This window comes from Haliotis asinina, chromosome 1 (assembly GCF_037392515.1).
Source record: "Haliotis asinina isolate JCU_RB_2024 chromosome 1, JCU_Hal_asi_v2, whole genome shotgun sequence".
NCBI lineage: Eukaryota > Metazoa > Mollusca > Gastropoda > Lepetellida > Haliotidae > Haliotis > Haliotis asinina.
Genome location: NC_090280.1, coordinates 87810694 through 87836356, shown reverse-complemented (window position 1 = coordinate 87836356; position 25663 = coordinate 87810694). Strand labels below are relative to the sequence as shown.

Sequence of the window (25663 nt, the reverse complement as noted above, 5' to 3'; positions counted from 1 at the left end):
TTAACAAGAACGGGACTCAGCATTTGGACCATCACAATCACAGTTGCAGGGCTCACATGTTCGTGTCCGTGTCTGGACACGCCTGCGACAAGGTCCCCATGCACTCCAGGGGCCCCACGACCCCAGCTTATACTTCCATGGGGTCAAGTCCATCGCGTCCAGTGATCTACAGGGCACCCTGGAAGGAAGAATAATTATTTAGCAAGAAGTCTTAAACCTGTCATATGGGTACATATATAGTATGAGATCTGGACTCAAAATATAAACCTAAAGTGTGCTGCTCACTATATATTAGGTCATCTCTTGTTTTCCCAGAATAACCGCATTTGAGGTTTTTGTTTTCGTTAGTATGACCGTTTCCAAGGGTTCACTTTTTCTAACTTTATATGAACATCAACATTCAAATGTTACATGAGTGTTTGAAATCAATTGAAAAATAGCGTTCGAGATTACGGTCACAATACAAAGGTTTTCAGAAGTGGGAGTGGAACCACCATTCTCTCAGACGCTCTACCTCACGGCCACCGTGCCGACTAAGGTGGAGGGGTTAAATTATCTACTTACAGTTACTGTCATTAAATTGATTTTACGCTCGCTTCAGTTATTGTTATGTAGCTACAATAAATGATCATCTACATTGTAATTACCCATCACTGACGGTACATATGATAGAGAAAACACTTCTCATCGGTTTGGGATCCCCCCCACCCCCACCCCACCCCCCCCCCCCCCCCCCACCCACCCCCGGTTTTACATTGTCTACTAAAACCTCGGAGGCGTGTTTTCTCCTATACGAAGTACTTGAATCTGAAGTTTACTCAGGAAGCACATCTGAAATGTAACATGAGTTACGCAACTGGTTTCCTGAAGGGTTCAAATACACTTTAAGGTCCGGGTTAGAAATTCAGCAACCCATGCTGGCCCAAGAGTTAACTAACGAGATCGGGTGGTTAATGCATGCCATCGCATCCCAATTGTCAGTCACTGGATTGTCTGGTCCAGACCCGATTATTTACAGACTGCCGCCATATCGCTGGATTATTGCTGAGTGCGGCGTAAAATGCAACTCATTCACTCACTACTAGTGGGCAATCTGTTTATTACCTATTACATGTATTTTATTTTCACTTTTTTGCTCTTATTGTGTAGGTTTGATTTAGTATATATTTTATAGCGTATTGTATCGCGTATTGTATCCCGTTTGGTACGTAGGAAACCAGGTTTCTCTTTTTGCCTTCTGGGTGTTCTTACACACGTTACAGGATTGATTTGGATCTGCTTATGTTGCAGATTTATGCCACGTTGTGTTGCCTGCAACGGTAGGAAGTTGAGTAAGGACCCCCATCCGAGGTGTTTGAACTGCTCTCGATATGTTCTCTGACTTCCAAGTGTGACTTTTGACTTTGACTTGTGACTTTGGTATATCATTTGTAAACAGAAATTTTCGATATTTCAATTAATTGTTTATGTTGATGAAATTTCGATTTGTATCGATGCTTGGAATATTTCATTTATCAGTTTGTCGGGTTTATAGATTAGAATTAAACTAAAGAGAAAGACACAACTGAAATTACAGAAAATATTCGACATGATGAACGAGATTCAAACAAAGAAGTTGTCCTAATGATGACTGCTATCAAAATATATAGAAATGCTGAAAAAAAAACCTGCTGAAAACGGGTGTGCGGTTCTTTTTTTAAGTGTGTGTTTTAAACAGCAGTTGTTAATGTGTGTGTTCCCTGAGCCCGATGGACAAGGGAACAACGTCTTTATCTCACCGAACACCTCAAGGTTAATTTTTGAACAGTCTAAGTAAACTTAGTCTCAGTGTATTTCGTTACACTCCACTAATGAGTCTAACAAAACCTAGTAGAAGGTCGTGTCAGGTAACCTTTGAGCGACTTATAACCGTCCAATCAAACGTGAGACGGTTAAATAGATTTAACCGATCAAACAACGGCTACTATTTAGGGATCGGAGGGACTTTCAAAATATTCAGGTCACTGACATAGAACTCTCCACAAACAAAAATCCGCATATAACACAATTATTTGATTCTGTTTCTGTTTCTGTTGACATGGTTACCATTAGCTAATATTACCGCAAGATGACATGCTTTAATATTGCCAAAAACACCATTTTCAGCGAATGTTTACTCACCGTTGTCGTGGTTGTACGTAAGCCGTGTGCATCACCCGGAAGAGAGCGTAAGCTAAATAACATTTGGAATCGTTCGGGTACGAACCTTTTCGAGATACAAAGTTCAAAAGGTATGTGCTAATGTCCACTTTCGCGATTTGGTAAGCTGTGTTATGATTGATCAATCTCAAAGGTTATCTGACGCGACCTCCCATAAGGTTTTGTTAGACTCAGTGGTGGAGTGTAACGAAAAGCACAGAGACTAAGTTTACTTAGACTGATTTTTGAATTGCTTGAAGCACTGGTATAAAACTTTTTGAAGTCCTCGCTTGATTTAGTAGGCGACAAGAAAAACAGATTTAGAGTTATCTCCCTTCCATCGACTTGCATCCGCAAAACATCGTTAAGTTGTTACTCGCTTGTAAGTGGGATACATTGAAAATATCAGAAGGGCCCTCAGCCATTTTGAAAGCGACATTTATGTGTGAGGTAAGATAAAATAATGTGAACGACTTTAGTATAACTTACTTGCTGCCCTTGCCGAATGCATTCTTCTGTATGGTGACAGTGTCGGTATTGTCACAGATGATACGCGACAAACTTGCCTTGCGGATTTCTGCCAACTGCTCTGTAAAACATATTGCTCTCTTTAACATATTGCCTCTCTTTAACACCTTACACTGCAACAATGCATGAATTAATTCGTTTAATAATTTTCTTAATTATAATCCATAAGATTTTTGTAGCTTTTGTTCTTACAACATATATATTAGAATTGATCTTCAGTAAGCCATGCTTGTCCTCAGGGGCAACTAACGGGTTGTCATCGTATTAGTTACGTAGATCGATGCTCGTGCTGTTGGCTCACTGGATTGTTTGGTCCAGGCTCGATTATTAATAGACGGCTGTCATGTAACTGGAAGATTGCTGAATGCTGTTTAAAACTAAGCTCACTCACTCGTTACAACATAAATTTCAAATGACATAATGACACATGATGGCCCAACTGAACAACAAAAGAAACGCAATTTTCGAATAATTCTCACATAACTAAGTGTTCACGTTTATGTATTCTATTTGAAACCTGACAAAGTCAGAGCTACGTTTCTTTTGCTGCTCAGTATATATTCCGGCGAATAACACAAATGGGGTATAACGTTACCGGGTGAGAATTTAACGTATTCGTTATTTCCCTCAAACCAGAATCTGTCTCCTTTCTTGAAAGCCTGGAATTGTTTTCCCAGAAGGCAGGTGAACGTTGGTCCGAGAATCCCTCCTTCTATAGGCTCCTCACTTACACCCCCTGACCACAGGTCGATGTCGTTCACGTCTCTGAAAAATAGTTGGTGATAATTTATAATACAGTGATCTCAGATGACGATAGACAAACATGGCTCCTGTCATATTTAACCTCGTGTTTATGAGTGAATGTTGGGCCAAGCTACTCATATTATGTCATGGTCTGTAAATAGTCGAATCCGAGTGAATGAGTGGACGCGTTGAGGTTAACACCGCTTTGAACAATGTTTCCTTTAAGGGAAGAATTATATGTATGTCAGCTTCTTAGTTCTTACTCATTTGACACTCCTGGCAGACGTTTCAAAGCATATTCTTACACATTCAACACTCCTGGGAGACGTTTCGAAGTATATTCTTACACATTCAACACTCCTGGGAGACGTTTCGAAGTATATTCTTACACATTCAACACTCCTTGTATATCCTTACACATTCAACACTCCTGGCATATGTTTCGAAGTATATTCTTACACATTCAACACTCCTGGCATATGTTTCGAAGTATATTCTTACACATTCAACACTCCTGGCATATGTTTCGAAGTATATTCTTGCACATTCAACACTCCTGGCATACGTTTCGAAGTATATTCTTACACATTCAACACTCCTGGCATACGTTTCGAAGTATATTCTTACACATTCAACACTCCTGGCATACGTTTCGAAGTATATTCTTACACATTCAACACTCCTGGAAGACGTTTCGAAGTATATTCTTACACATTCAACGTTCCTGGCATACGTTTCGAAATACATGCTTACTCCTTCAGTAGTTGAAGTAGCAAGAATATACCTCGAAACGTCGTGTAAATCACGATACAGAAGTTGAAATCCATAAAATTCTTGCCTTTATTTCTATCACTTCTAAATGTTATTCGAAGTCTCGGTATTCCATAATCCCACGGCCTGTCAGCTTAGCGTAAGAGGACTACACAGCTTAGACCGTAACACACACGAGCAAAAGTACGACCGTCAACCCAATCATTTGTTTCTGGAACAGCGAAGGGCCGCAACTCTGCAAAGGGAACTGGACGACTGAACATCCGCGTTCCTAATTTTTATGTAATCCAGACAATTGTTGGCTTACATCGATCAGGACGTTAGGCCTGTGTCCTGGCTGATTGGCTCACACTGAGATTCCGTTCCCGATTCAGGGACTTGTTGGACATACAGCGAAACAACGGTATGTCGAACTGTTGGTTCGTCCGATTTGAAAGCCTAGTCCCAGCGTTTTCTTATAACGTAACGCGTTTGTGTCGAGCAACGGATAACTCGAAATACCAAGGTTGGTCTTTCCAGCTTCGGGGGGTGGGGGAGTAGCCTAGTGGTTAATGCGTTCGCTCGTCACGCTGAAGGCCCGAGTTCAATTCCCCACATGGGTACAATGAGTGAAGCCCATTTTCTGGTGTCCCCCGCCGTGATATTGCTGGAATAGTGCTAAAAATCGGCGTAAAACTAAACCCACTCACTCACTTTCAAGCGTCGACACAATGATGTTTGGCTGTAATTATGTACAGGTCGTCGGTATATAGCCGGCAAGTTGTTTTGCTATTGTATTTTATTCGAGACCCCGAGATTAAAACGTTTCTTACGCGTATGCCTCCTTGAACTTGCTCACTGTGACGTTAGAATGGGTCGTATTTATCAGCTCGTCGAAACTGGTAACACTCGGATTCCCACAGAAGGTCCTATATGCAGTGTAAGGCGGTATGCCGTGATCTCGTCCTCTCTGGATGTTAAGAGATGCAAGGTCCAAGCTCCTGTGTCCATCGGGGAAAAGGTGATCGGTTATCTCTTGTGATATCTTCCGGTCTACGGACTGTACAGATTCCGTTACCAAACCCCTGATAAATCCACCGACGGTTCTGTTTTGTTCGCTAATAATAAGATGTGTGTTTTCGAACACGTCCCTCAGAGGCGTTCGTCCGAGGTCGTCATAGTCCGGACTGTAGCTTGCGAAGAATACCCGAACCATTGAGTGACCCATCCTTAACGCTGCTGCTGCGAAGGCGTTTCTGATGCTGGGGTCGACTGTTTCATCGTAGTCGGTGGAGTAACCTGATGAGAGGAGGCTCAAGTTGTATGTATACATTTGATCCCCCATGATAATAGGCAGGTAGTCGCCGTAGGTGATTTTCTTTGAAAAGAAATCAGACACGGATAAGAACATGTGGCTGGAAAATACGGTAATCGACGTTTATGACAAACATGCTTATAAATAACCCGCAAATATTACATGTATACTTTTTAAAAAAGTAGGGGAACTGTACATTCAATGTGCGGTTGTCGCATTTGGGAGATATATTGGACTGAATCAATGTTGGTACAACAATAATGAATGTTTTGAGAATGCATCACCAGATAGATTTCATTCAAAGCTATTCGTTCAGTTATCCCTCTTGCTAGGTGACTGCAGTATGACATGAAAATTTCAGGTTTACAATTTTCAGTCAGTAGTGTGTGATTTGACCCTGGAAAACTAACCATGCACAGATGCAAGAAAATTATCTGAAAAAATGGTCTACAATGATTTATCGACCTGCCTGAAAAACGTCAGGATTCATGATGACACCGCATGCACGTGTGGGAGGCTTTGACGTTGTGGACGTGCTTTCCACACATTGTGTTTGCGTGCGGTGATAACGTGACATGATGCTGCATACATAAGATGAATGTCATTGTAACGTTCCTCAATAGGATTTCTTTCTACCAGACTTCAAAGTTCAGGTTTCCCTGCGTTTTTGAAGAGTATATTTATGGTATTGAATATCTCTTTTATTTTGTGGCATATAAAAAGACTGCTGCAAGTTTATTGTATGTACGATCTGCACGTGCGGTCTTTTGATTAGCGGTACATGTATTATACTGTATATAGGGTCACGGGGATAAAAAAAGATGGGAGGTATCTGTTCAAGGAGCTAATGGATCGATACGTCTTCAGATCTCCAGATAACTGCAGCGATGCTTAAAATAACTAATCAATACATTTGAAAACAAACATGTCCAAAAACACTTCGAATGGTATGACAACACTGTGCGTATCTGTGAGCAATGCAGCTTAATCAGGTTTCGATCAAAGTATTTTTATAGATATGTTGTTATTGACTGAATGCAGGAGTCCTGAATCCTGAACGAATTATGAATATTATTGTTACTATTGATTCCAGTCTTTATAAAGAGCATACGTCTTGGAGTTCACATAGAACCTATTTGTCTTAGGGATGCATCTCGAGATTTTGTGTACAGTATTACTAAAAAACAAGGATAAGTTGGACTTGTACAGAGGACGCGTTTACTAGAAGTAGGCGGTTCATGGCAATGAACAAACCCATTAGGTAAATGAAAGGGACAGCAGATGTAGGCTGGTGCACGTGTAGTGCATGACGATGAAATTGATCCATCGCATAGGCCTACTCATAAAACTCTCACTCTGTTTAGCACTGCACTTGATCATGGATAACCTGGGGCCCTTTCACTCACAATGACAAGCGCCAGTGGGCGGCACTCCTACATGCTAATACAGGCCAATAGTCAGGTCGATGCCCAACTTATCCTTGTTTGCCATGCGTTTACACGGGGATACTGTACCTGTAGGATGGCCCCAACTATCTTCCTGGCTTCTTGGAAAATCCCTTCATCTTCCCAGTGACAATTCAATTCCTTTAGTCTTGTGGCTATACGGTTGTGTTCCCTCATAAACAACGTGTGCATACTCTGAAGTCCAGGGTTCTCATTCACCCGATGATCACCTAGGAAAGTGGAACAATCTTTCGTTTATACATATGTTTTTTACAGATTAAAATGAAACTGCAGCAGAGAGGGTTCGAGTGATCCTGGCACAGTCAGGTTGGTAAAGCTCATCAGCAGCACCGGGCCCTTGCCCCCTCCAGACGCAGTCTAGATACCGAATGGGACTTTTCCCAGGAAACGCTGCCTAATCGAACCCACAAAGAACTCTCCGGAGAATATGAAGGCTCCTCAACACAGCCGCCTTCTTCATTACCCAGAGTGTCATTATTATTATTATTTTTATTATCACAGGATTTTAATATAGAACGCAAATCCAAGCAATTAGGACGTGCTCAACGTCCTGGCATCTTTCTCTCGATCAATGGATACCTATCTCAACGACGACATCGTATTTTCAATATCAACTCCCTGGGAAACATACAATTTGTGGAGCCACTAGGCGCATCGAGTTATTGGGGTTTTCCTGGTGGACTGGAACGCTTAGCATAGTCATGTCCAAGTTTATTGCACGTTACTGTACCCGCAACCAGGTGTTTGCACGTGTTCATGTGGCATCTGGTCATCCACCGACGGATTCGTGGATTCTGTTAAGTGCACAGTGTTCTGTACTGTACACTTGGGGTTGTGGCAACACTGTAAGAGGCTGCACAAAAGGTTGATTTTTACACTCGGTCGCAGGTGGGCTCGATCCCGGCACCTCTAAGTTCACTTGATCAATAGCCTGGCGCCCACCACTCCACATCAGACAAAGTACCGTGGCCACAAATGAGGGTCACTGTGGGTTAAGTAGGTGAGTGGGTACTCCAACAGCGTCATGGCGGCAAATGCCAATGATTGACTTAAACACAGTCAGGTTTTCACCAACGTGTTGTGCCATGATAACGGAAACATGGCTCACTCACTGCCTAGTCTACTAACCTGCGAGGAAGCAATAATCAGGACCAGTTTGAGTCCTGCAGGCGTCTTGATTCTCCAAGTCCCGTGGAAGGAAGCCGTGGTTTGCAGTTTTCAGTTTTCCTGATAACACAGAGGTTTCACAGTCACAAGCACATACAGCCCAATACCAAAATTAACATTATTAAAGAACGAGTTTTTCATGTGTTTTCGTTACACTATTTTAAATAATTCAGGATGTGTGGATATTTTATTATCTTATCTGATAATATAGATAAACTGGTTAACTGCTTTCTCTTTCCATGGATGGTGGAACCAAACATATTCTGCCCTGAAGAAATATAAAAAATGTGATGTAGGTTTTTTAAAATTATTAATCAAAGCCTTACAATTTGGAGCAAATAAAGGGGAATATACAGTCTGTCCTTAATAACCTACCGTCAACAAATGTCCGTACTTTGATCTGTTCATCATATGATGACCCGTATACCTGAGAGCCGTCAATGAAGGCAGTAATCTGGTTCATCTGTTCTTCTGGAGCTGTGAATTATCAAACGATACATAAGGACAACAGGTACCCTAGTTCCACAAACATCTTGTCTCAAGAGCTGCGTGATCCGGCGGTCCTTTCACAAAGCACTGAGGTGATCGTAAGTCACTAAGGTGACCTTAGTGCAGTGTTAAAGGATGGGAGTTAAGGTTACTTAAAAGTTACTTCGTGATAGGAGACCCAGATCAGGGTACAAGTTTACCACATGGTCTGGACAAGAGGTCGGGCAGATTTAGAATTTAGATCAGGTGTACTGGTACGTTCCATTAGGACACTTTCATGCTTGCCTTATTGCAAATAACTATGATATCCTATTTACCAAGTAATCACAAAGTACATTTATTAATGTCATACCACTCGTTTATTCTCACCGTTCACGTCAGATATTGCTACCCTACAAATTAGGTCACCCCACCTTACAGTTCAGAAATCGGTACTCTTCAGCACAACCTTTTAACGTTTTTATCTCTCTTTTTTTCAGCACAAGCATTCTTTCACTTTACTTTGGATACCGATATCGTGCTACTTATTCTAACCCTTTAATCGTACATTGGCACCCTGCTATTTTTCTGTTCTCACCCTTCAGTTCAAGTATTGGTAAGATAGTATAATGATCCTTCAGTGGAGATATTGTAAGTCCCATCCATCCATTAATCTCGTCACCCAGTTCAGGTATTGATACCCGTATATCTAAGATATTTTCAACGTTTTTCAACGCTGGTATTGGAACTTGATTGAGATTGAGATTGGGTACACAACAACACGGGTATTGGCATCCTTGAATCACGCGTTGAATTCCTGCTAGGTAGGTATTATCAGTTTCCGTGCAGGTATCCGTTCGTCCCGGAAGCCGAACAACTACAGTGTGTATTTACACCCAAAAGCCATGCATTGTTTCATGCCAGGTTAATGCAGGCAGACAAGCTATACCAGAAACACATACCTGATTTACAGTTGACGTTCTCGATTTGCACAGATCGCACAAAATTCATGCAGCTGTAAGGAAAGCGCCTGTCGTTCCGTTCAATGTCAATAGCAAAGCACTGGGGTCTGTCGAAAACAGGGACTTGATGTTAGATACAGGTTTTAGGAATGCCATCCTGGCATAATTACATGCTTTGACGAAAAACACCCGATGCAAAAATGGATTTTGTTTTATCTGAATTCTGGAAACTGGTGAGTCAGTAATGAAGCATACGACCCTAGGGATAACAATGCGTTTATTGCATGGTGCAGTGTTGATTTGCAGACCGTTGTCAAGCTAGGAGTGATAACAATGGGTGAATTTACACAGAGACGTTGATCTACGAAAATACACCTTGTTCGCGACACCTGATTTACTCTTGTTTTAAATGTAACAATGGCCTAATTAGTATTTCAAAGACCCAAGCAAGTTACCTTTCATCTAACTCGGCCTTTGTTATGTTGGTACTATCGACAAGGCCTGTGCAGCAAGCAATCAGTGCTCCATGGTCACCTGGAAAATATTGCCGAACAAAAGAACGTATACACTCCAAAACAGATAAAAGCAAAGGTAGGAGGAATGTAAAAATGAATACCAAATATGAATTTCTCAAAAAGTGAGTTGTGCAGGTAAATTAATGCACGGCCATAAGATACGAAAAGGTGAGTGAAACATGCAACTAAACCTGCAGCAGATATCACATTCTCGACACCTCTTGGTTTCTCGGGGCGACGATGCCTTACAAGTTATTGAGAACTGAAGACCTTCGGGTTTACATTTCATCTGTCTCGTGTGCATTTTATGAACAAAGATCAGAGAAGTCGCCCGAATTTCTTGGTTTTAAACCCAAAAGTCAGATTGTTCGTTTCGTATGAGTCGTAATGTTTTTTCATGGAATGTAACTATGCCCACCCCACCTTAAAAGTTCGATACGGTTGGATGCACCCATCTGCCCCCTCCCCAACTCCGAGATAAAGAGGATACTAAACGACCTTCCGTGTGATACCATTTTTATTGAACGAGTTTGGTATCAAACGAGTGATGGCGAGTTTAATACTAAATCTTATACTAGTTTAATGAACTGGTATTTCACGAAAGCGAATATTCTGTTCATTACTCGCCAACATAAATTGACAGAAACTGCGGCGAGTCAAGCAAGGTCTAGTAAAATTGCGACAGCGATATTAACATTGTGACGTCGCACCTTTGAACCATTTTGACGTCATGCGTCAAGCGGTATTATACTAGTGTAATATTGCCGTACAAATATTGCACTGCAGTATCTACAACGGGCAAATAATAACTGTTTTTAGATCCCAAATGTTCATTTAACTCCCGCCACCACTTACATCCGTTTTCCATATATTTTTTACCCATTTTATACCGCACCTTTATTTTGTACTGATGTGTTTTAAATATGTTTTATACGCCAGTGTTTCAAAAGCCAGGATATGGCTGGATGTTCAATATTATTTTAATTTCTACTGCTGATTCATAATTTTGTGTTTGACATGTGACACTATAGTAACTAACTCTGGCTGACTGTCTGTAATCAACGATCCTGGGTCAGAGTTATCAAAGCTTGGTGTATTTATGGACTGAAATATCTTCGTGGACACCCGTAGAGATCCATGCTTGTCAAAAGATTATTTACAGACCTCCACCTGACTGCAGATAATGTAGATTCAGGCGTTGACGGGTTTTGATGATAAAGAGTTGGCAGTGATGTATATCCACCAGTTAATATGAATGAGTGTCGCCCCCAACACGGCAATCAGCCTTTTTATATATACCAAGTGATTTCCCGAAAGTTCGGCCACTTACGACAATCGTCAACACTGCGGAATGCCCTCGAATAAGTCTCCCGGAAGTAAACACATAGAAAACTAAGAACAGAAAACCAGAATCCTAGAAGTGCTGACCATCTATCAAAACGAAATGTGACCCATCATATTTAATATTCAAAACACTAAACATTGTGACCCAATAATAATTATTACTGAATAACAAAATATACAGGAAATACATACTCGTAACAAGCTGGAATATGGCAGAGTATGGAGTAAAATTAAACTCACTCACTGACTCTTCTTGGCACTTACGTTCAAGATGTGACAGTTCTTGTATTGGTGTGCTGGTGACATCGTGGTCCAGGAACTGGCCCCACTGCATCAGCATGACGGTGAACTTTGGGTTAACGTCATCTGCTGAGGAAGGGGCGTGGACGGTAGTGCTGACTGTACGAGCACTGGGTAGTTTTGCGCCTGTTTTGCTGTACTGTCTTGGGCTCGCCACACCTGTTCTCAAAGTAAATTGTATCATATTCACCTGTATCTTCACAAACATAAAAAATTGTGACAAACACTAAATTGCCTGTGTAAGTGTACCTTGTGAGTTCTTTACACGTCTAACCAGGTTAGAACTGATCTTCAGCAACCCGTCCTTGTCCTAAGAGGCGACTAACGGGATAGGTGGTCAGGCTAGCTGACTTGGTTGATCCATGTCATCATAACCAAATAGATCGATGCTCATACTGTTGATCACTGGCAGGTGTGGAACAGACTTGCTTTACAGACCGCCGCCATATAACTGAAATACTTGTGAACGCGGCAAAAACAAAACACAAAACAAAACAAAACAAAAAACAAAAACAGCCCCCCCCTCCCTCCCAAAAAAACAAAGAAAAAACACCCCCAAACAAACACATCTTCCCACGTTAACTGAAACACATACATCGTCTATGTAGACATATCTGAGCAACGATCTACTCAATCATGAGTGGCTATGATGACATGAGTCAACCACCCGCTTGAAGGACTGGGTAATAAATGGGTGAGCTTACCTTTAACATCCCTCACACAAACATTCTAAAATTGTCATGGATGGAAACAACATGAGACATTTCACCCTTCAACTCACTTGACCACAGTGTGCGAAATAGTGACTAGCCCGCTAGGCCGTGGCTAATAAAAATCGAGTGGGTCTAGCAAATGTACATGGTTCCCGGCCCGACTGGCAAGGAATTTTCATGGGGTCATTTTTTGAATACATAACTTTCACGACTTGTTAAGTTGTAGAGCACGATTAAATCATGCATGATAGAAATTCTCATCATAATAGCAGCTTAATGATGAAACCCTTGTCTACATTTCGGGCTAGTGAATTATTTTGTGGGCAAGTAACTTTCTGGCTAAGCTGGTACGAATGACTAGCAAAATTTGGAAACTATTTCGCACATTGCTTGGCCATCAGACAGCGTTTTCTATTTTTGCCTGTGCTTTAATTGGTTATATGCGGATTAGGGTTGAGCTTGCATAATTACTCACCACCAAGTTCACTCACAGTTCATAATGATTAGTGAAATCATTCGTTAAAATTAATCAAATATGACATGAGTTGAGCATTCAGTGCGCACACGTTTAGTGTGAAATCCTGTGACATCAGACATTTATATATGTATTTGCAAATGATATTTGCAGTAAAAATGTCAACTTTCACCATATTTGTGACATAATTCATATTCGTGTATTAGTATTAGCAATTATACCTATTGATTTTTTAATCCCTAAACAATACCTGCATGCAATACCCACATCCGACAACCCCTAACGAAACACGTTGCCGTAACGATACCCTTACTTTATACTTTAAGAATATGTTTTATAATCCTCCAGTAGATATTACCATTTTATATAACCATAAATACAGTGTTCCTAGAAATTATTGAGAAAATCTTTGTTTTTTTTTCTAATGATGCTAAGATTGGAAAAAGGGCTTTCACTATGCACTAAGCATACTAAATAAGGGAGACAACTCTTGAAGGCTTAGAAGGCAGCTCATTTCGTCAAGAGTTATCTCCCTTGTCTGAGCAGACGGCTTCCTGTGTTGACATGGCAGAATTTACAGCAAGAGAAAAAAGAAAGCTCATTCTAGATGATTTTGAAAGGGGTGAGGCTGATGGTAAAGTGTTAGCGTGTAGACATGGTATTCCTCTGTCTACAGTATATAGAACTTTGAAGAATATTCAAATAGGAATCGGGATAGAGCACAAAGCAGGGGCAGGTCGGCCTAGGGAATTCAGTGTTGTGGAAAGCGGAAGACTTGGGCAGATTGTGAGTAGGGGCAAATTGAAAAGTGTTGAGAACATCAGAAATGAAATGATTAGCAGAGGAAGTCCTCAGGTATGCAATGAAACAGTTAGGCAGGAATTACAGAGACTTAATTGGGTGAAAAAACGTGGAATTCCCTCGCCGTTGATGAAAGATGCACAAAAGGAAAAACGTTTAAACTGGTGTCGGGCTCATGAAAATCAAGATTGGGATAATGTTTTCTTTTCGGATGAAAGTTCTGTTTGGCCTTTCCCTAAATGTGTGAAAATTTGGACCAAAGATACTGTCAAACCTATCTACCAGCGACCAAAACATAGCCCGAAGTTTCACATGTGGGGTGGCATATCGGCTCGCGGAGTGACGCCATTGTGTGTTTTCACGGGAAACTTGACAAAAGAAAGATACGTTGACATTCTAAATGGTCACTTTCTTCCGACAGCACAAACATTGTATGAAGATGATTGGATTTTCCAGCATGATAATGACCCAAAACACACTGCGCGCTACACAAAACAGTGGTTGCCGGGCGAAAATGTTCAAGTTTTAGACTGGCCCAGTTACAGCCCAGACCTAAACCTAATTGAGAATGTGTGGGGAGTCATGAAGGACAGAATAAACCAAAAGGGACTGAGAAATATTGAAGATATGAAGGCCGAGGTGGTCCAATATTGGGATACCCTGTCACACGATTACCTACAAACTTTGATGGGTAGTGTGCCTAGGCGTATTCAGGCATGCATTGCTGAGCGAGGAGGTCTAACAAAGTACTAAAACAAGACTGAGACTGTAAAAGGATGATGTTTTAACATGTTTATGTAAGTAAAACGCCAGAAGATAATAAACGTAATGAGTTACATGACGCAACATGATTCTCAATAATTTCTGGGAATACTATAAGCATGTGCTTCAAAATGGTTATAGGTAGGAAATTTCACAACAGACTTAATAATCTATCCTTAATTGTGTATTTCAAAATTTAAATTCCTTATTTTTATACTGTGCCTTTGTTCAAGATGATCTGTAACACTTTATCTGCTTTCATATAGTTATGACCTTCACTGATTTTGTGACCCTTAACCCTTTTGGGGGCATTTGTACTTTTACCCTTTTAATATTCAGACTGCTGTATCTTAACTCTTGCTGTACAAATGGTGGCACATAAATAAAATATATTGTACTGTGTCGCATTGCATAATTATGTAAATGACAGTACACCCACCGTCGTTATATGCCGGAGGCATCCAGCGTCTCATTGGAATAAACGCACTTCCCCATCTAGGGTGAAGGTGATTGTTACAACTGCCATCGGCTGACCGGTAGTAAGATTTCGTGTTACATGCGTTTTGAACATCACAGCGGATCTGGGGTCCAAATCCTTCCTCCAAAAGAGACGGTGGTACTGTTCCTAATGTTCGAACACTGTAATTAGAAAAAGTAGTAACACAGGCATTTCCACAATCGTGAGACATTAGAGTATCTCTGCATTTAAGTAAAACCGAACGACAGTATCATGATGTAGAACGTCGGTGCAAAAAACAAACAAAAAAATATATAAAAATATTTTAAAAAATAATAAAATGCCAAAAAAAGAAAGAAGAAAAAAATCTTGACTATCATAAAATCCGTTTGGTGTAAATCGAAATTAGCTGTGATAACCTTGAATATATCCCTGAAACTCAGGAATGACACCAGTGAGTTGAGTGAGTTTAGTTTTACACCACACTCAGCAATATTCCATATGGCAGTGGTCTGTAAATAATAGAGTCTGGACCAGACAATCCAGTGATCAACAGTATTAACATCGATTTACGCATTGGGATAGGATGACATGAGTCAACCCAGTCAGCGAGCCTGACCTCCTGATCCAGTTAGTCACCTCTTACGAAAAGCATCGGTTACTGAAGTCTAATCCGGGTATTCGCGGGTAGTCTAGTGGGGTAGCTTCATGGTTAAAGCGTTCGCTCGTCACGCCGAAGACACTTGTGTAAATCGACGAAGGGACATTTACGAGCAATGGTCTGAGTAATTATCGCAGTGATAGTGAATACGCACGTTATGTTAGCACAGGTGCACTAATTATATAAACATGTTTTATGCTTGATTGGTCAGATCGCATGCAACTATAAGCTTTAGCGATTCAGTAATGCAACCAAATAAACAACAGCCCCTGTACATGACTGTTAACATACAGTAGAGTCATCAGAATTTTTCACATAATTTGGAATGAACCCATGGGAATTATAACCACTTTAAGTGCCTCAAAAGAGTCAGTTGAAATGATTTTATGAATGAAATATACTTAGTCTAGTATTCAATTCGTTTATTACAGAGGTATAGGCCATCGGGTCATAACCACACAGGTTACATTGTGCATGTCAAGGCATGGTGTGTGCAGTATAAATTGATAAGTTTAGATCTTAGATACAGTGCATACTAGATTAATCTACCTATATTATTGATAAGTTTACATTCTCTTGATCAAATGAGGAGTTTGAATTTGACTTTACCTGGACGATACAAGGTTTTAAGTAAACGGTTCTAGCGGAGCTGTTCAAATTTGGAACACACGAAGGGAAGGTGGTATTCATCCTCAATATAACTCTCATCGCACTGTAAGCTTATTGTATTATTTCTATCTAATTATAATACCTTCCAGTTTCAGTGCGTAACTCATGTGAACAACATCTAAACTGAGCAAGTGCTACTCTAAACCTTTTCATGTTAATTGCATTTAATTGCAATTCCATGGGTAATATTTTGAAGGAGAAACACAACATGTCAGCGCTACGAACTCAACAACTTTACAAGAGATCGACCGGGAACTGGTAGGCCAGGGGTCACAACTCATGTGGATCTTGCATCTGCGCAAACGGACAAACAGAGCACCATACACAACCAATAATGCTACTGGATTTCGTATAGCACATACCATCAGAAATCGCCTACGACAGCATAGGATATGCGACCATATACACCACATGTTCTGCGGTATCATCATCGTTGCGCATGACTGCAATGGTGCAGAAACGTCCGGCCATGGGCCCCCGTGCACTGGAGGAGGATCTGAGTTAGTGATGAGTGGCGGTTGTTGCTGTATCGCCATGATGGTAGGATGTGTGTCTACCGACGGAGAAACGAACTCTACACTCGACACGGTATTCGTAAAGTTGAAAGATACGGCGTTGGAAGCATGATGACGTGGGCAAGTATATCCTTTAATCCTCTCAATGCTATCGTCGAACCCATTCGACAGGAGTGCAGGATAATGACATCTCCAAATAAAACTTGCAATAATTATTCAACGAGTCGGATTTACGTGTCATATGAATTATGTATGGAATGTACTAATTCTCACCTTTTTAAATATGTAATGTTCAATACGTTTATATACATTAAAACGAAATGCCCGCGAATTAAAAATGAGATCGCCGAATTTCTCGGCACGCAGTTGAAAATAACGGCCATTGTTGACTTCCAGCGCACCACGCCGTGTGGTACCCAGTCTAATATTTTCTTCATAATGAAATATTTTTTGATAGTTTAGTCGATATTTTTTGTTCCTTGACGAAGAGAAAGCTCATAAGTTTCCCATTTTCTAAAAATTAGTAACTTTCGGCTCAAATAAATATAAACAAAACCAATCTCAATGTTATATCATCGATTGGACGAATAGAAACGATCATGGCAACGGCGGTAAACAAACAACTCCACATGTATCGTGATGCCGAAGAAAATGTGCCATCCTTTTGACATATCCAATTATTTTATCTGGAATTAATTACACGGTGTGAATAGGTAAATGTTATTGCCTCTGCACAGAAATTACCAGATTTAGCGATTTTATTTTGATTTGGTTTGATAAACCTTCGAACATTCACAAAGTTGACAGCCGTTGGTGACCCAAAAGGGCGTGGCCAAACTCGCGGTCTTTCTAAGTGACAAGATACGAAGGATGTTTGAAAATATGCGTTCATAAGCAGAATCTGAACTCATATACATTGAAAGAAAACGACTCAATACCTATATAATGCAGATCGTGAAACAGTATCACAATATTTGTAATTGTACCCACCCTTGATGAAACCGGAAGCACGTACACGGCATGGCACTCGTGGAAGTAAAATGTGAACGAGTTGGAAAACGACCATTGATACATTTTCTAAACTGATTCAAATTCCCGTAAGATCCATACTATACACCAGAATTACCTTTCAGTCATCCTCAGTCATTTACTGTTAGTTGTGTTCAATAGCAGTTGTCATTTGTTGCTTGTGTTGTAGTATTTCTCATGAAGTTAGCAGTCGATGTGTTGATCTTTAGTTTAGCAAATCCGAAGTCGATGATTTTCGCGGTCTATTTTTTTCAAAGAATGTTCTGACACGGGGAGACATATAAATTGTCAGTGTGTCGTAACAATAACAGAATATTCTTCTGTGTATATCGTTACAAGAAGTACAATTTTGATGAATGAAGATGTCATGAAAAAAAATCATTTTTCCTTTTACAGAAACGAACGAAACCAGAGCTAGTGTGAGAATGTAACGTACAGTAAATGTATTTCATAAAAATTAATTACTGCTTAGAAAACAACTGTCATCGTCTTTGTGAATCAGTATTTATTTTAGACATTAAAACAGCTAAACATCACATCTTTTGTTCACGAATTTGGAGCAAAATTGAAATTATTTTGTTACTCCAAACAGCAGAGCTTTCGGAGTTAATTCTGCCTAGTATAATGCAGGTAATGTTTCAGATCAAATTGTTTGACGTGTGTGCATATTTGTATAAAAAAATCATGTCATGTGGCTCAGTCCGTGGTTCCATACAGCTTTTAGATATTGCACTAGTGCAATCTGAACTGCAAAATGTACCTCATGTTTATGGCCATACTTTTTACCTACTTGCACACTGTCTATGTTCATATTTTACTGTTAAAACAGACTTCATCTGGGAAACAGACTGATGATCCAAACTCTTGGAGCAGTGATTACACTGACAGTGATCGAAAGACAGACTCATTTTTTTCTTGTGATGAAATTTCATGAAGTAATATGAAATTATCATACCAGATCTAGAATAATTTTGTTGTAGTGATGTTTTGAATATGGAATATCAAAACTACAAGTGACAGATAATTAAGTGTTGAGTAGGAGGTGCAACCTATGTTAGTCTTTGGCATCAAGGTAATCATGTGGTGGCAAGTAAATTTCTTTTTTCCTAATACTGAGCTCTGCAGTGAGTGGTTTTTGTTGTCCAGTTTGGAGCTATTCTTTAAGATTTCAATTTGGATTTTTTTCATTGCCATGTGTATATGGCAAAGACATATATATCAAATGCTTCCAGATCTTTAACGGAAGACTGCTCAGTCCTTGGCATTTTGTTATTCAAGGAAGACAGTTCTTCATGTTTCTTGTTTCATGATGGTTTAGGCTATTGAACACTAAATAATTGGAGTATATCACCATCAGACACTTCAGCAAACAGAAACAATCCTTGAAAGTTCATTAGACCCATTTCATATTGTGACATTGTTCCTAAACCCAGGAAAAGACAATAAGGTAGAATAATATATATTTACAGAATATGAAGCCTGTTTACTTTCACCAGAGACAATATAACTTCTTATATGTATATGGTTTCTTTTTTTATCAAATGATAACATTTTCTGATAAATTTACATGTACTGTTACTTCAACAACATAATTGACATTATTTGTCACATGCGATTCAAAATAATTCAGCAAACAAAGTGGTACTGTTGAAAACAAAAATAACTCATCACTCATTTGTATTTGATGTACATTTTGTCACGATATTATGAAGAAATAAAATACACAAAATAATTTGTAACATCTATCCATATATTTTATGGCATACATGTAGTTGTAATAAAAAATTGTGCAAAACTGTCAGCTTTCCACATTACTGAAAGACATTAATTAAAATTTGGTTATTTACACGTTGCTAATGCATTGACAGATTTTAAGTGTCTTTGCCCTTGTCTATTTGAGAGAGAAAAATAATTGTCATATTATTAATATCATTTAACATATTAAAGTATATGAAAAGATTTAAAGTTGTAACCAGTTATGAAACATAAAGCATTGACAAATCTATCGTAATTATTCATCAAGAACGTTAATTCATTGCATAAAATTATGAATGTAATTCAACTTGTTCTAAAGTGAGACATATAATTTTCCCAATCATGTAATATGAAAACAATTTTTATCAAATCATCTCCGATTTCATGTGAAACTATAACTGAAAATATATTTTTATTTATAAAACATGTATACTGCAGTTCTTACTACACTACATCGTCATAAAAAGAAAAGCATGAATGTTATTTTGAAACACAAATGCCACGCCCATATCCGCGCACCTGTTGTTGAGAATGATGTTTGTACACGTTTCTGTATTGGACCATGTGAAAAAAAGAATAAGCTGGGATCAACATGCATCACAATTATATCTTTGCTATCTTTATATTCAGCGGACAATAAAGTAATGTGCCTAATATGAACAAAAATTCAAATGAAAGATACTGAAAAACTTGCATCTGCAGTGTTGATCGACTACTGTTTCCGGGTCACGGGAGCATACAAGGTCAAACTGGTTCGGCTATGTGCGAATTATATAGTCAAAAATACACCAAGAAAATTCTATGAGCTCTGATTAATCACTTTAAACAGTTATTTGTGCTAAATTCAGACGAAATATCTCCAACTTTTCTGTTCATATTCAATAGCGAATGAATTTCATCAGGCAATCCCCGTCTGTGACATCACATCCGGTGACCTTTGCACTTACTAGAAAACAAGTTAGATTTCACGATCTTAATTTTCGTCCGTCTTTCGTCATGCTAAACGGAAAATGATACATGGAACACTTGTAGAATGAGAAATTCTCCCTCTTTCACCAGGTCTTACACAGAAGAGTTCTGTAATCTTTCTTCTGACCAAAAAAGCTATATTTTATGTAGGAGTTCGACGAAGCGCGCCATGTTTGTTTTTTAGTATGCGTAACACGATTTAACACCGTCTTTTTGTGGGTTTGTGCAAAAATTAATGAACCATAAAACGTGATATTTGCACTCATGAATGCTTATGAATCATGTATTTTATTCTGCTATTTTCATTACATGACACGTTTAAATAAACGTAATAGTGCCATTTCAGTAAGACCTGTCATGACATCGAAAATGTTATTTGCTTACGTTGAACGTTTTCGATTATTTTTTTTTCAGAATTATTTTTTAATTTGTCGTCGCGCGGATATTTGCCAATAAAAAAATTAAATTCAGATACTTATGAAATATCAGTAGTAAGAATATTGAAATCGGTTTGCGATAATTGGACAATTTATACGGTTCCTAGTATAAAACGCATCCGGCTACCAATCGAGTAATTCAGGTAAATTCAGGAAAATTTACTATATTTATGTTTGTCTTGTAATTAATATCTGTACGTTTGAAATTATCTGGATATTTTTTGATAATAATGTTTATTTTTGTATGTAGTATTTATGAGCTGAATATTTTTTCAGTTGTCCCTTATTTAGTGACGCACTGAGTATTTGAAATCACCCACCCTCTTATTAGCGCCTTATGCTGAAATTAATTCAGCAGGCTAAAGGTTAATGGTAGGACAGATCTGGTGCACGTACAGGGAAATTTAGCTGCCGTATGAAATCCTCAAATATCACTTTATTCCCGCAACTGACCTCAGAAGAGAGGTCTTCCAGCGAGACAACGCCAGAGCGCATAGTGCACGTGTTACCATAGACTATCTTGCCAACAACATTGTGAATGTGCTGCCATGGCCTTCCAAATCGCCGGATCTCAACCGTATTGAACATTTGTGAGATCTGCTAGACAGACGTGTGCGACACCGACAGCCTCTACCACAAACGCTACAATAGTTGAGCCATGCATTGCAGGACGAGTGGAGAAGGATTTCACAACGCCAGACTCGACGACTCATTCAGTCCACGCCCAGGAGGCTCAGAGCAGTGATCGATGCTCGCGGTGGTCACACCAGGTACTGACCTTGTCACAATGCCGTCACAGACACAGATGTCCAAAGGGCAGTAAATGACTGAACGTAGCGTAGTGAAACATGTGCCTAACCCTGTGTAAAATTTGGTTATTCTACATTCTCTATTTACTGAGTGATCCGATTACATAAAACACGTCAAGGTAAATTGATAGTTTGGTTGTCCGTTTCCTTTTGAACAGAACTGATTCCCTCGGGAGATGTGAACAAAAATAGTACAAGTATATGGTACCAATATTTGCATTGTTTCTTGAGGTTCGAAATCTTTGCACTCTAACTGATGTTGTTATATCGAGCTTTGGGTTTTAAACGTGAAGGGGAAACTAAGGCTGTCTCTATTTTTCTGAACATTAACATCAACAACACCTGCACATCGGACAACGCATATTCCTTTTCCAGACCACCTTCTTTCTGAGTAGCAAAATAATTGACATTCACAAATCCGAAATCGCTAAATGCTTATCCACCACACCCTCCTCTATGAACGTCAGCATCAATGATCAGTTCAAATCTGAAAACGAATGATTCTTATCCAACACCTCTTCTTTCCTGGGCATCAACATTAACAACAAGCTCAAATCTGAAAACGAATAATTCTTATCCAGCACGTCTTCTTTCCTGGGCATCAACATTAACAAGCTCAAATCTGAAAAGGAATAATTCTTATCCACCACCTCTTCCTTCCTGGCATAAACATTAACAACAAGCTCAAATCTGAAAACGAATAATTCTTATCCACCACCTCTTCCTTTCTGGACATCAAACATCAATAACGAGCTCATTTCTAACAATGCACAATGCTTATGAGCCACTTTGTCCTTTTTGCTTATCAAACATCAATAAACAACTCAAATCTGAGAGAGCTGAATGCTTATGCACCACCTCGTCCTTTCTGTGCATCAACATCAGTAACATGAGCAAATCTGAAAACAGATAACTTTTGTTTCCTTAAAGCCAAGGAAAATAAACTTACTGTTCCAAAATAAGCTTTGATATAACTACGTTCAGACGATGGTCCTCTCCCCGACGACTGCTGATGAGCGACGTGAATGTAATTGAGCTGAACTTCTTTGCACGCTCATTTGCAGCTTTATCTGCAACACAAATTATGCGAAGTCCCATGGTATTAGGATCGTTAAAAAACAGTATTCCTACCGCCAGAAGGAGCAACTTTGCTTGAAAACATTCTTCACGAGAAAATCAAGAATAATGGCTTAATGACTCAAAGCAACTAAACTGAATACATTCTTTCTTCTTTTATAACTGAAAGAAACATTTTACGTTTTCGTCTATCCAGTTGTTGGCGACAGTGTTTCGATAAACGTTTAACAAAGTCTGAACCCACCCTCTTTTCCTGAATATGCATATTTGTTCACATTTTAGAGGAGCAGTGGAGCAGACTAGTGGTTAAAGCATTCGCACGTCCGAGTTCGATTCCCCACACTGGTACAATTCCTGTTGTTCCACGCCCTTATACGGATGGCATATTGGTAAAAGCAGAGAAAAACTAAACACACTCACTCACTATATTTTTATCTTTTAACCACTGATTAGAGCCATTGTAAGAGGAGAAACCACTATTGTGAGGATACTGTTTGCAAAACGAATCAAAACACAAACATTGGAACAGTTGAAACATACATCTGAGTTGATCAGTTTATGTTTTTTTCTGTTAGTTAGAGATATTATATAAAAGAACTTAAACAATTTGCTTCCCGTAAACCATATTTTCAGTCATCATATCTATCAAAATTATTTTTTTAAAAAGTTTTATGTATTGAACAATGATGTCGTCATGTGGTTGCAACTGAATCTCTTGCCACAGATTTAATTGAACCATATTCGTTTTAAGCGGTGAATGGACACTTCGCTTTCAGCGGTGAATGCAATAACTAAAATTAATGATTGTTGAATGGTCTTCTTATCTAACTGAACATTTCTTCCAGGTTTCACTTACATGAAAAACGAACAAGATAGGTGTTGTGAGTATGCCGGACATGCAACGTGTTCGTTCTATTTCTTTGCACTGGTCTCATCAAATAATATAAATGTCATTAAATATGTACCTATATCTGCAAAGGTGTGCCGTAAATTAGTTTCATTCTTCACTATTTCCAGAGCATGTAGTACTATTTCTCCCAGTTCTGCATCCGTTAGGTTGAAATAATCCACCAAAGGGCCGCCTAGTCGAAGAGTCGCCGTGGCAACCATCAGTTGGCATCCAAACAACAAAGGAAGCAGCATCGCGCCCTGGCATGAATGACATGTTGAAGAAAACACAATTATTATTCACTCCAGAAAGTGGATTTTGTATTTTGTACAATACTTATCACGTGAAGTGTAAGTGTAAGCTGAATGGGTATTCAGAATTCTGTGCAGAGGATACAGGTGATCCAATTTTGTCACACATATTTTAAGATGTGCACATTATATTTTGTCACACATATTTTAAAATGTGCACATTTTAAATAGTTATATGTGCACATGTGCTACGAGAAAAGAGAGAGAGAGAGAGAGAGAGAGAGAGAGAGCGAGCGCAAAGCCGTTAAAGACACTCTGAGCCGCACAGAATACAGAATACTTACTTGATGGGTGTTATATTTGACATCTTAATTTCCCGTTTCAGGCCCAGTACCACATTTTAGGAACGTTTAGGTACTTGGATACATAATGAACAAAATATTGGAATGGACGAGGCACGAACTGATAAGAAATACCATGAAACCTGACTTCAATGGACAGTAAAACGAAAAAGGTATCACAGTAAGAATTAAAAATAACATGCAGCGTTAAAATTATAATAACACTACTCCAACAATACATAATCCCCCCAAAAACCCAAACAGGCCAAAGATCACCATCACCGTACATGGCATGTGGCACGTGGCCCAAAGTTGATCACATTTATCTGTGGTGGACCTCTGCCTAAAACAATACATGCTCACTGAGAGTCCCCGCAGTGTTTCATTCTATGACATATCATGTTGAATGGCAGTTAGTTATAGAAAGATGTCATCAGACACCTATGAGTATGATGAAGGCATACTGACTTGGGACTGAGACAGACTTGGATGAGGCATTTATGTGTTGTTGTTTGTTGCTAGGAAGAAAGTCAGTTCAGGAGTCTGTAGGTTGCAATCATTTTCAACTTGTGTTTGGAAATGCCATTCGTGAAAATCATATGCCCTTGAATAAACAATAGCCTAGTGATGGCACTACAATGTATTTGTTGGATGGTGTTTCATCGTTTCAGACTAGCCTCTCGAAAACCTTTGAATATGATGTGCATGATCTGCAAACCGTCAGGACAAAACAAAAAACTCCGTAACAAACAATCTCCAGAGATAAATTTCAGCGCTTAAAGGCAAATGATTTTGCCAATCCCTTGACAACCACAAAGTGGTACAAGGGCAATTGATAACAAAGTCGATGACCCTGTTTTTGTTTTCTCGTGTCATTATGAACAGAAATTATCGTAAAGGAAATCACAATGCGCCTACTCAAACTTTCAAGACAAAACATGACAAACAATCCTCAGGGATAGATCTCCGCCGTTGGTTCAAATGTGATACTGAAACCAGAGCACTGATACCAAGTGTCCGAGGTATTTTAACAGTTCATTCACGTCATTCTGGATATGCCTGGTCGGACAGATTTTAAGAGGCATTGTGTAGATATAGGTGATGCTGTGACTGTGTCAACACCTACGTGACACAAACTTTATTGAATCAAGTCAAAGTGACTGGAAGCTCAGGTGCTGTAGAGACCACAGACCCTCGTATATTTGCGCGGATTAAAGGGTTTGTATAAATGTTTAGAAAATGAGATGATCTTCGGAAAGATATGCTTCACAGAACAATAAATCATGATGTGTTTTACTGTGAAGCATTTCGGGTTG

At 39.3% G+C, this 25663-nt stretch overlaps 1 protein-coding gene across 1 annotated transcript; it reads right to left on the bottom strand.

Annotated features, from left to right (window-relative positions):
- Positions 1-24009, bottom strand: LOC137276821 (chorion peroxidase-like). The gene is made up of 13 exons (XM_067808471.1): positions 23832-24009; positions 22739-22859; positions 14928-15127; positions 11702-11896; positions 10034-10112; positions 9579-9685; positions 8524-8625; positions 8110-8208; positions 7030-7190; positions 5034-5578; positions 3302-3471; positions 2668-2767; positions 1-178 (listed from the first exon to the last, which is right to left on the bottom strand). Exons 1-13 carry the CDS (start codon positions 24007-24009, stop codon positions 1-3), a joined length of 2235 nt encoding a protein of 744 aa, XP_067664572.1.
- Between the last annotated feature and the right edge of the window lie 1654 nt (positions 24010-25663).

Bases quoted from the DNA above. Each gene is read 5' to 3' on its own strand.
- LOC137276821 (XM_067808471.1), bottom strand. From the start codon at position 24,009: ATGCTGCTTCCTTTGTTGTTTGGATGCCAACTGATGGTTGCCACGGCG. The intron at 8,626-9,578 runs GTATGTGTTTCT...GATAATTCACAG, and splicing joins GAACGTCAACTGTAAATCAG to CTCCAGAAGAACAGATGAAC. The intron at 179-2,667 runs GTAAGTTATACT...TCTTCCTTCCAG, and splicing joins GCATTCGGCAAGGGCAGCAA to GGTGCCCTGTAGATCACTGG.